At 35.5% G+C, this 12,812-nt stretch overlaps 1 protein-coding gene across 5 annotated transcripts in view; it reads left to right on the forward strand.

Annotated features, from left to right (window-relative positions):
* The window catches only part of ARHGAP32 (Rho GTPase activating protein 32), a 307,294-nt gene that overhangs the window by 196,125 nt on the left and 98,357 nt on the right, over positions 1–12,812 (forward strand). For all 5 annotated transcript variants that reach the window (XM_030794518.1, XM_030794519.1, XM_003253401.4 and 2 more), the window contains 4 exons: positions 7,694–7,831; positions 9,578–9,670; positions 10,485–10,607; positions 12,455–12,532. In XM_030794518.1, the coding sequence (XP_030650378.1) occupies positions 7,694–7,831; positions 9,578–9,670; positions 10,485–10,607; positions 12,455–12,532 (432 nt within the window). The remainder of the gene's footprint in view (positions 1–7,693; positions 7,832–9,577; positions 9,671–10,484; positions 10,608–12,454; positions 12,533–12,812) is intronic.

Raw genomic sequence — 12,812 nt, forward strand, 5'->3', positions numbered from 1 at the left:
ACACCAGCCTGGGTGACAGAGTGAGACTCCGTCTCAAAAAAAGAAAAAAATTTTTTTTTGGTGGTTGCACTACAGGTTGTGATATACATTATAACTAATCCTAGTTCACTTTCAAATAATTATACTGCATCATGGATTGTGCAGGTGCCTTTCATTAAAAATTATTTGTAATTCCTCTCTATCCTTCGTATTATTACTGCCATTCATTTTACATGTAGAAATCATACATAAGCATATACGTATACACATACCCCCATACACGTATATATATGTAATACACACAGTCAAGTACATTGTTGTTGCTATTATTTGAACAAACTGTTATCTGTTATATCAATTAAGAATGAGGAACCAAAGTTGTATTTTACATTCACTTATTCTTCTCCATTACTTTTCCATTCTTTATGTAGCTACAGGTTTCTGATCTATATCATTTTCTTTTTCTTTAAAGAGCTTCTTTTACATTTCTTACAGAGCAGATCTGCTGGCCACAAATTTTCTCAATTTTTGTTTGACAAGCTTTATTTCTCTTTCATTTTTGAGGGATAATTTTGCAGAGTACAGAATTCTAGGTTGCTGGGTAGGGGTTATTTTGTTAATACTTAAAACATTTACTCTACTCTCTTCTTGCTTCTGTGGTTTCTGAGAATATGTTATATAATTCCAGTTTTGACCCTCTGTAGGTAAGGTGTTTCCCCCGCAAACTCCCAGCTTCTTTCAAGATATTTTCTTTTTATCTTGGATTTTCTGAAGGTTTTTTTTTTGTTTGTTTTTTTTTTTTGAGGAGGGTGATGCAATTTATCCTGCTTTATGTTCTCTGAGCTTCCAGGACGGGTGATTTGGTGTCTCGGTCATTATTGCTAGAAATATTGGTTTTGCTCCTTTCTCCATTTCTTCTCCTTCTGGTATTCTCAGTATGTATGTATCATACTTTTTGTAGTTTTCCCACAATTTCTGTTCTGTTCCTTTTCTTCAGTCTTTTCTCTCTTTGCATTTCAGTTTTGGTTGTTTCTATTGTGATATCCTCAAGCTCCAATTCTTTCCTCAGCTGTGTCCAGTGAACTAATCAATCCATCAAAGACATTCATCATTTCTGTTTTTGATCTCTAGCATTTCTTTTTTATTCTTTGTTATGATTTCCAATTCTCTGCTTACATCTGTTTTTGCATATTGTCTACTTTTTCCTTAAAGCTTTTAGCAGATTGATCATGTTCTTTTAAATTATTGGTCTGATAATTCCAACATTCCTGCCATCTTTGACTCTTTTTCTGATGCTTCTTCAGTCTCTTTAAACGGTGTTGTTTTCCTTTTAGTTCACGTTGTAATTTTTTGTTGAAGGTGGACATAAGGTGGGTGAAAGAAGTATTTAAATAGCCCATTAGTAATGTGACGGTGAGGTGTGTGTGTGGGGGGGCGGGGGAAGCATTCCATAATCCTGTGATTAGGTCTCAGTCTTGTGAGCTGTGCCACTGAACTGTGAACTTCACACATGAATCTCAGTCCACAGCCCTCCATCCTGCACCTTTAGGTAGGACAGGATGACTGGAGTGGGCTGGAGTTTGGTATTCCTCTTCTCCCCAGTGGGAAGCTCGAAGAAGCTGGAGCTGGATTTTCTTCTTACTCCAGAACATGAGGCTGTGGTAAGAGTTTTTCCTGAGGGCAGACTTTGTTAAAAACATAGTGTTTGGGTATGTTTCGGAAGTTTATTTTCTCCTCTCCCTCTTAAGAGCACAAGGAGATTTTTTTCAGATATTTGCTGTGAGGACCTAGTAGAGCTCACAAAAGTGTGTGGCTCCCGTGACTGGGTTCTCCAGGAGTTTTTAATGCTCAGACTTGTCATCCCGGAGCCTCTAGCAATTTATCAATTATAGATTAAGTTTCCCTACCCTAGCACTGGTTCCTGCAGAGGTTTCTGCCTGTGGATTTCTGCTCTGGGTAAGTTGCAATTCTCTGTATTTACCTGTCGGCCTCTAATTTGGGAGGGGGATAGTGATTTGTTCTGTGACCCCACTTCTGTAATAGATTTAAGAAAGATCTGTTGATTTTCACTTTGTTCAGCTTTTTACTTGTTAAGGAGCAACTTCTGAGCTCCTTACATAGCAGACCAGTAACCAGAAGTCCAGTGATTACTTTGTAACTAGACAGACATTGATCACTTCCGAAATGGAACTGTATCACAAATGTATTTTTGTATGGCCTGTCATTTCCATGTGGTACTTGGTAACACAAAACCAAATGAACTAGAAATTGAGCTGGCAGAACAAATAAAAAGTGTGTAACAATATATTTTAATATCTCTTTTAAAAATATATTTTAAATACCTCTGTGGGAAGAATGCCTGAAGCAAATAAGACCAACACATTTCTTTTTTTAGTGATTCATATTCTGAAGTTATTTATTTTTTCTACCTTAGCTACTTATTACTTATTCCTCCTAACTACAACTTTGTACCCATTGACCAACATTTCTTGCCTTTCCCTATCCTCAGCTCACGGCAACCACCATTCAATTCTGCTTCTATGAATTCAGTTGATTCAGATTCTACATTTGAGACCATGTGGTATTTGTCTTTTCTTGCCAGGCTTATTTTATTGCGCATAATGTCCTCCAGATTTATCGTGTTGTTGCCAATGACAGGATTTCCTTTAAGGCTGAATAGTATTCCATTGTGTATGTCTACCACATTTGTTTTTATCTACTGATCCATTGATGGACACTTAAGTTGATTCCATAACTTGGCTATTGTAAATAAGGCTGCAGTGAACCAAGGAGAGCAGATATCTTTTTGACATACCGATTTCAAGTTCTTAGGATGTGTATCTAGATGTGGGATTACTGAATCATACGGTAATTCTATTTTTAGTTTTTTGAGGAGCCTCCATATAGTTTTCCAAAATGGCTGTACCAATTTATATTTCCAACAAAAGCGTACGGGGATTCCCTTGTTTCCTTTTCTCTACAGCTTTGCTGACACCATCTTTTGTCTTTTTGATAATAGCCATTTTGACAGATGCAAGATGATATCTCATTGTGGTATTAATTTGCACTTCCCTAAAGACTAGTGATATTGAGCATTTTTTCATAATATCTGTTGACCATTTGTATGTTATCTTTTGAGAAATGTCTGTTCAGTGCTTTTGTCCATTTGTTAATTGGGTTATTTTTTTTTTTCTGTAGAGTTCTTTGAATTTTTAAAATATATTTCAGATATTAACCCCTTATAAGATGTATTTTTTCCCAATCTGTGGAGATTTTCTTTGCTCTGATAATCATTTTCTTTGCTGTGCAGAAGCTTTTTAGTTTGATATAATCCCATTCAAGACTAACTAATTTCTTTTTGAGGTCTTTTAAGCAGAAAGTTCAATATTGTGTAATAAACCATTTAATAAATAACATCAGTATACATTCAAGGAATTTTCTTGATTGTAACTCACTGAGTGTTACAGCTCTCAAAGGCCTAAGTAGGTTACAGCTCTCAAAAGGCTAATAGTTCCATCAAATAATTTGATTAAACACACAGTTATACTGTAGTTTGATGTTATATGTTATAGTAATATACAATATACTCAGTAGAAAGGTTGGCAAAAATATGAATATATTTTTTTATAAAAGAAGAAATAAAAGTGACTGAGAAATATGAAATTGTGTTTAGCTTCATTAAGTCAATAAAAGGCAAACAAAAGAAGATACAGTTTTTCACCTACTGGAGAATTTTTAAGTCATTATTTTTAGTATTTGTGAGGATGCATTTGAAATAGACCCAAGCAGTAAAAATTGCTACAACCTGTCAGTTTTCAGGAATTTTGTAAGTATTTATTTTAACTTTTCATTTCACAATGATTTTAGACTCACAGAAAAGCTGTAAAAATAGTACAGAAATATCCTATTTACCCTTAACCTAGTTTCTGCTAATGTCACATTTTTAGGAATTAATGCTGAGAAAGTATAAGACATTGCAACATAAACTTAAATACAAATGTGTTATTTATAATCTTGTTATCAATTATTGTACTGTCATCTTAGAACTCCCAAATCTATCAGTTTGGAAGTTTAAACACCTTTTTCAAAATCAGTCTTTATTAGTGGAGGCATTGTTCTAGTGTCTGGGCGTGTTAACAATTTAACCAAACTAATATTTCCCTGCTATACTCCATGCATGATAGATACATGAGCAATATAGCATGCCAAAGTTATTTTTATTCCAGACAGCTTTAACAGTGAGAAAAATACCAATAGTGATAGCTAATATTTAATGAATGGTTTCCAAGGAGTCTGTTAAGCACCTTATGTGGATTATTTCACTTACTCTTCTGACAACCCTGGTTACTATTAGCCTCCCCATTTTACAGATGAGGAAACTGTGGAATAGTTATCTATGGTCAAGTGACTAGCATGTAGCCTAGGGTAGTATAAATTCAGATCTTGCATTCTCAATTACTGGCTGCTGTTCTCATTCTTTCTTTTTTTCTTCTCTCTTCCCTCTGTTTCACACTTATGTAGCTCTAGAAATCTATTATGTAAGACAAGGAGAAAATGATATTCCAACTAGCAAAGATTACCTTATAATACACCAGAACACTCTCTATTTCCTAAAGAGTGTTGACTGAAAAAGGATTAGAAGCAAAGCCAATTTCTCTTCTGCAAGCACCAGGCACCAAAAAATGTAGGACTACATTTCAGTGATTTTGACCACTTCTTCAAAAGGAGTAATAAATGTGAGCCTACCAAATTGCAGATCATTTCTCTCCTCACCTTTAATACCATGGAATAATTGTACACATGCTTGGAGTTGAAGCCTAATACATCTTCTCGTGAAAAGGAGCAGAAAAACAAAACATACGTGAATGATCACCAGGGCATGCTGAATTATTCCAAAATAATAATGTTGAATTTGAGATTTTATTCTCCAAAGCTGAAGCTGATGATTCAGCCAATATGGAAAGCAACCTTTGATCTCTAAAGATATATTAACTTTTAGCTGACTGAAACCCTGATGCACTAAAAAGTAATTGCTAAGAATGTTCTTTTGTCTTTTGAGTTGTTGAGCATTGGTGTCTGGTTGCTTGTTCTGCTAAATATCCTGAGAATTTGTTTGGAAACCTTGTTTTCTACTTTTGGTAGGTTCAGCCCAGAGTAAGTTCTCCAAGTTAATAAAGAGTAGTAATAGTTAGCATGTATTGAGCAATTTCTATCTGCCTACTACTAAGCACTTTACATTAATTTATTTGATTTAATTCTTAAATAACCAGGATTCACAATTGGTACATTGTGGTCCTAGAGCCAAGCTATTAGCTGTGTATTTATTTCAGGAGTTGGTAAATCTAAATATATTCAGCATCTGTATAGGTAATGTTAGTTAAGGAAAATGGCTGGGTGTGATAATGACATTGGCAAACTTGTGCTTGCTGTGCTATACCTAAATGTTTTCAAATGCAGTTTTTAAAAACACTGTAGGCCAAACCCAAATCAGAAGATACAATGGATAAATTTGAAATACTATGGGTGATGGCTGTGAGTCCTTTTTGTTCAGATGAAAATTTAAATTATTTTATTGGATACTTATTTTCATACTTGTTCTTCACATACCTATGTGAAAATTTCAGCAAACTACCTAATCTGTGATTATATTCATAAAGAAAGAAATAGAGTTTTATGTTCCTTCTTTTTGATAAGATACTGCAAATTGAGGGGATAGTCTCAGACTTGGATCCAGCGTTTTACAATACATGTCAATTATAAAGATTATTTTTCCAACATATTAGTAAACAAAAATATTCTAGAAGTCAATACAAAAAAGTCGTTGTAATAGAAAAAATGAACAGGATTTTGGTAGTAATAGGCAATTCATACAAAAAGAAATCTTAATAACAAATGAAAAGATGCTAAGCTTCACTCATAATCAAGGGAATGTAAATTGAGAGAAGATACCATTTCATCTCTATCTGGTTAGCAGTGCTGTAAATTCTGATGATGCCAAGAATTGCAAGGATTTGGGGACAGTGGGAACTCATATACTACTGTTGGGTGAATAAATTGGTGTTACCACTTTGGAGACCAGTTTGGCAAATTTGAAATAAAATGATGCTTGTACATCATAACTTGGCAGTTCCCAGGAATGTTTTGGGTAGAAGGTAGTGATAGAACTGAGAAAATAAAGGAGTTTACTTGAGCAAAGCATCAAAGAAAGAGCTAACATGACAGGAAGAACAAACAGCACTTACAGAATCATGAAGGCAAGGAAAGGAACATTCAGCTCATGAGTTGAATACATGCAAATCATTCAATATAACTGGAAGCCAAGAAAGGGCATGGAGGAATAGCCAGTGAGATCAGTCTGGAAATTTAGACAGGGCCCAGATGATAAAAGCTGTGAAATGTGGGGATAGTTTGGGTTTAATCCTGTAGACCAGTGGCCCTCAATTCAGGCTGATCATCAGAACTAACTGGATCCCTTTCCAGACTTAGTGAATTAGCATCTCTTAGAATAGGGACCCGGACACTGTTCTTCAAAAGTCTCAGTCACATTGCTCCTCTGCCTTTCAGCCAAGGTCAAGTGTAGAAGTCTTGACCACATCTATTATTTCATTCTTAGAACCCTCTGAAAGAGGGAGCTGGTAATGGCTTTTTGTCTGTTGTGGAGGATTACAGTCCAAAGTGGGATTATGCAAGTTTATCATGTTAGTTTTTGATACACTTGTGATTAGAAGTCAGCACCCTCTCATGAGGTGATACCCTCTGTTTCTGCTCCGGTTGTCTGGGGCAGATGGAGGAACTCGTTACTCTGAAGGCTTTTTCTTTCAGACCCTTCAGATTTTTATGAGCCGAAAGGCTCTACATAAAATTAAATTAAATTGCAAAACTATATGCTATACAGTCGGGATGTGCTCATCATTACTCACAGGAGCTTTTGAAGGACTTGTTGTTGTTGCATTGTGAGCTGATAAACTCTGTATTTTGTAGTTGGGGGTGCAGGGGAGGAGTTCAAAGGCAAGGCACATTAGCAATATTTCCGGTAAGAGATGATGATGGTCCTTACTGAAGCTTGGGCTATAGGACTGAACAAGAAGTGATAGATTCAAGAGAAGATTAGAAGATAGTATCTAATAAATACCCTTTATGAGTGTAATTTTAAAAAATGAGCTTGTAAGATTGGGCAAAGAAAGGAAGAAGCCTGAGAGGCAGGGAGAGCTGAGGTTTCTAGATGCTGTATGAATATCAAATGTTTATAGAGGACGACTTCAGTAGTTTTGGTTTTTTAGTATATTTCCGATCTCAGTCACAGAAAATGTTGGTAGTAACAAATCAAAAACCTGATTTTATTTTTCTTTAATTTCAGTTAATATTCTCCTACCCAAAGTGATTTTTTGGTTTTTTTTCATTTTGGTAGATTTAAGATCACATGTTATCTTAACCATTTAGCAGTTATTGTTCTGAAAGTGAGGCAGTGGATTTTGACCAGCAGTAGGAAGAGGGATGGTGGAGAGTTCTATCTTATTTTCAATTATTGGCCTTTTAATGTAATATAACTCATTAGAGTGTTTCACAGTTTTAGCTATTAACTATCAAGTTAGTAGAAACTTCTCATTAGAAACTATAAAATCTCATGAATAAAGTAGCATTATAGAATAAGGCCTGATTCATAAGTATTTCCCAATAGAGGTGAATTATGAGAGTTTCTTTTTTTTACCAATAGGGAAAAAGTTGGATTGTTAAAAGAAGTTATGAAGATTTTCGGGTACTTGATAAACATCTTCATCTATGTATTTATGACCGAAGATTTTCCCAGCTCTCAGAACTTCCCCGTTCTGACACCCTGAAGGACAGTCCAGAGGTAAGCATTTAATACATTTAGTACAGAGGTAATCACTATATATAAGTTTGCAGAAGTTTTCGTCAGTATACTAAACAAAAGCTTATACTGAACACTCAGGATGATTCCTGGGACTACTTGCCTGTTTCATAACTGAAAAGTTAGTAATGTTAAATACTCATAACAATATATAAATAAGCAATATATATGAGCAAAACATTCTCCAGAGAGCACATAAAAATGGAAGCAAAAATATGGAAAAACATTGCCTTTCATGATCAAAGGGATCCATATTAACAGTGTTGAGTAGTTTATGACAGCATGCTGTGTGTATGCACCTACCTTCACCCCTGCAAAAAAATGTCTAGTAAAAACATAAAAGATTTCTAAACAGAGATTCTTTATAGCATCATTAAACCAAAAGTACCATCGGAAATCAAAAATTGTAAGGAATCTTTAAAAGTAGATGGGATAAGGTTTATGGGGAAAAGTAAATATAGCCTAAACATGTAAGTGCAACAAGACTGCAAAACACAAGGAAACTAGAAAGTTTACACGTAGAAACTGAATAAATAAAATAACTGAGAGGTACAAACAAGGCTTTTCGAAGGATGATTACTATCCTCTGAGAGAAAGTGAAGCTGTCACATCCATGAAATGGATTTAAATAAACTAAAATCAGAGATGTCATAAATGAATATAGGATCATTTAAGTTAATTTAGTAAGAGCAAACCTGAATAACTGGACTCCATACAGAATGTACCCAGCTGAAGAGAAAGTCCCGGGAGTTGAATGATCAAGCCAAGTCATTTATAAGAATACAACCCCTGGAAGGGACAGAAAGTTAAAAAGCTGTGAGAGAACAGTTGGGAGTCATGGAGAATAGGTCCAGAGAGGTTTCTGCTGATGGGAGTTATAGGAGGAGAGAGTGGATGCAAGGAAATAATTAAAAATTGGTGTAAGCCACTCCCCCCACCAGATCTAAATAAAGCAGTGTTCTGAGATTCAGTGAGTTCATTAAGTGCTGAAATATAACGGACACTGCAGCAGGGTCTCAGGAGTGTCTTAAAACACACATCTCTTTGTACCATAGAAAATCTGAAAGTCCCTTTATCTGCATTTCCCATTTCTGCTTCATTTCATTTTTTTTCTGTTTCATTTTTTTCTCTCAGATTATCCTAAAACATGGCCACTACCAAGAGGTCCCAGGTTTTTATCCCCTTTTAAGAGAGCAGCCAGACTGAGCTAGAATCTGCATCACAATTCCTAATTCCTGGATTGACTCTTGATTGGTCCAACTAATATTGGGGCATATTCCTGGACCAATCAGCTGAACCATGGTGTAGGATCACGTATGAACATGGCTGCTCCTGCCACAGCCATGTGCATGGAAGATTACAGTGAGTTTTGGGGAAAAGGGTTTCCGAGTAGTAGGGGGAAATTTAGGCAGAAAAGCCAAATGTGGATCTGCTATAGTTATCTTTGTGCATATTCAGTACAAAAATAGAAAGTGACAAAATTAGAAACCATGGAATAGTATGATCGCTGATGATAAGGGGCTAGAAGTTGAAGCTCTGCATGAGACAGGGGCTGAGTTGCTATGTAAGTCCCCATAGTGCTACTGGTAAGTTTCGGTGAAGAATCCTCTGTAACTATTAAAATGCCTAAACATCCATAGATTTTTTTTCTTCCAGAAACCATCCAGTGTTCCCTGCCGGAGAGCATAGCATCTTTCCTCAGAGTTACACTGATCTTTCTCTTTTCAGTCGGTCACTCAGATGCTTATGGCTTACCTGTCACGCCTTTCAGCTATCGCTGGCAACAAGATCAACTGTGGGCCCGCCCTTACCTGGATGGAGGTATTTCCTAATTCACTTTTCATGAAAAATGTATATTTAAATTATCTACTTAAGAAATTTGATATTAACATAATTTTGATACCTATTGAGCTTCAGGAATCAAAGAAATGAAGTATATTCTCAGCGTCTGGGAGGATAGATACGTGAGACGGGAAATTTTTTTCATCTCAAATCTTTCTTTGATAATCTTGGAAACTAATCTTAATATATTTTATGAATTTCAGTGGTACCTGTTATTTTGGTGTTTAGTATACTAATGTATATATTCAGCAAGGTGTACTTTTTTTAGTTGACTTAGTAATTGAAAATATTTTTTAGTTATTAGCAAGGGACAACTTTTTAAAGGGTCCTTTTTAAGAGTAAGTATTGAGTGAAACATTATTCAGTAAATAGATTACATATTTATTCTTAATGTGCATATGTAGAGTTATATTGTTTTCTCCTCCCACTGGAAATTGGGAATGCAAGATGGAAAGTGGGAAGAATATAGAACTATGGGTCAACCTGCATTGAGATCTTGGAAAAAGTATTGAATCTCTTGTAAATTACATAGCCTCTTTCATCTTTAGCATCCTCACCTTTAAATGATGATAAGTATTTTTGTAGAGTTATGAGGATTAAATTAAACCATATATTTACAGGCACAGCACAATGACTAGCATATTGTAACTACCCAGTAAATGGTAGGTTTTTTTTTTTTAAGACTCTTTGGGTTATTGTATCTCTAAATTAAAATGAATTTCCTTTATAGATAGTCAAAGAAGCATTTGCAAGTCCGGTGTCTTTATCTCATAGTACATTTTCTTTGTGATAGATTGATAATAAGGGAAATCACCTTTTGGTTCATGAGGAGTCATCCATCAACACTCCTGCTGTCGGTGCTGCCCATGTTATCAAGAGGTACACTGCCCGGGCCCCTGACGAACTGACCTTAGAGGTAAATAGCTAAAGAGGTTGGTTGTTACTTGGTTCCTGCTACCTTTCTGGCCTCATCTTTGACTGTTCTTAACCATTTCCTTAATTAAAAAAAAAAAAAGAAAAGCACCAGGTTTTTCCATAGTCCTTTATCTTTAAGCCTGTAATATCTTCTATTTTTGTTTAAGTGACAGTACTCATCCTTGAAAACTGAGGTTAAATGTCTCCTGTTTTGTCTGGGAAGTCATTCTTTTTTTTTTTTTTTTTTTTGAGGCAGAGTCTTGCTCTGTCGCCCAGGCTGGAGTGCAGTGGCGTGATCTCAGCTCACTGCAAGCTCCGCCTCCTGCGTTCACGCCATTCTCCTGCCTCAGCCTCTCAAGTAGCTAGGACTACAGGTGCCCACCACCACACTCAGCTAATTTTTTGTATTTTTAGTAGAGATGGGGTTTCACCGTGGTCTCGATCTCCTCATCTCATGATCCGCCCGCCTTGGCCTCCCAAAGTGCTGGGATTACAGGCGTGAGCCACCGCGCCTGGCCTGGGAAGTCATTCTTGATCCCCCTCCCCTCACTCCATGCAAATACATACCCCCCAAAACCTGAATTGAATGTCATTCTGAACTGTGCTCATGGCTTATTGCTGACATATCACTTATTATATTTAATCATGATTGTTCTCCTCTTTGTCTCAGTGAGCTTCTTGAAAGGAAGGTCTGTCTTTTTGTGTTTTTGTACCTAAAAACAATACCCAGTGATACATTTTTTTTCACATATTGTTGAAAGATTGAGTTAAAGAACAGATAAAAGGTGAAATGAACACATCTTGCTATCAGATATAAAAGGAGGGGAATTAAATTTTTTCCTCTAAAAATATATATTGGCTAATGAGAGAAAAAAATGCTGACAGTTATTAAATTTAAGAAATAACAGTATAACTTTTTACTGCATAGAATCTGAACTGTTTTCAAACTTTTAGGTTCTGTACAGAAAGAAATGTAGGTCTTGGAATGATGATGTTAGCATATATGGCTTTACGAAATGGCTTATACATGATATGAAAGATCAGCTGTGAATATACAAAAGAAATATTCCTAAAGCTCTATTGTATATGTTAGTAACATTGCTCTGAGGTTCTTAATTATGTTTTATCATAGATATCAGTATTTCTTTTTGATAGAAGAATATAACTTCCGTTGAATATATTATTAAAAACTATTGTAATTTTTCTATTTATGATTTTATATGAGTTTAAACTCAGTAGTTTTTCTTTTACAGTGAAGAAAGTTAGCTCTTTAGTGGATATAATTATATTTTACTATCTACTGAAAGAAGTGTAGTTGTCATCAAATTTTATACTTCCTAAGAATAACCCATCCCAGGCCCTTTTCTGTATGATTAAATAAGATATGTCAAGAGCTCAGTGCAATGCCTGGCACATGCTAAGCACTCACTAAATGTAATATTAAGGGAATCTGTTACTGTTTCTAAACATGAATATTTAAAATTATCTTTTACAAGTGAATCCGATCACTCTCAGTGACAGCAGTAACAGTATTTTAACAGAAGTGATGATAATGGTGTGATGCCTAGCATTAAAATCTTATGCTATGAATCTGGCTTTCTCAAGTTACTGCACATGTGTTAGTTGAATCACAGTCTTTGTGCTACTTAACTTTTTGTAGACCTCTCTTTAACAAATCATAAGATAATTAAATGATTTTTAAAAAGAAGTGGTACTTTTTTTGGAAATTACTGGCCAGAGCATGAATAGTACTTTACCTTTTCATACAGTTCAGATTTAAATTCTAGGTATAACAAATGATTTAAAATTTAACTAAAACCATTTTGCTTAAAATTCTGATTCTCCTAGGTGGGAGACATCGTGTCTGTTATTGACATGCCCCCGAAAGTGCTAAGCACATGGTGGAGAGGCAAGCACGGATTCCAGGTAGGCAACAACAAATCAGGTGTGGGAAGATTCAAAGAAAAGTTTTCTTCATGTTTCAGTAATGCTTTTGTTTACATGTACTGGTAATGGACTTTGTCATCAGAAATTTTGTCTGCAACGATAGAAAATGCAGATAGTAATGATATTAGATTTAGATTTCCTTTTCTAATTACTATTTTGGTTGTTTCTTATCTCCTTTTTCATCTTTAAATGGTGGCGTAGCCAAAATGTGAATAGCGTCTCAGACCTCATGGCCACTTTTAGGTTACAAGGCTTGTGG

Source organism: Nomascus leucogenys, chromosome 15 (assembly GCF_006542625.1).
Source record: "Nomascus leucogenys isolate Asia chromosome 15, Asia_NLE_v1, whole genome shotgun sequence".
Classification (NCBI taxonomy): domain Eukaryota; kingdom Metazoa; phylum Chordata; class Mammalia; order Primates; family Hylobatidae; genus Nomascus; species Nomascus leucogenys.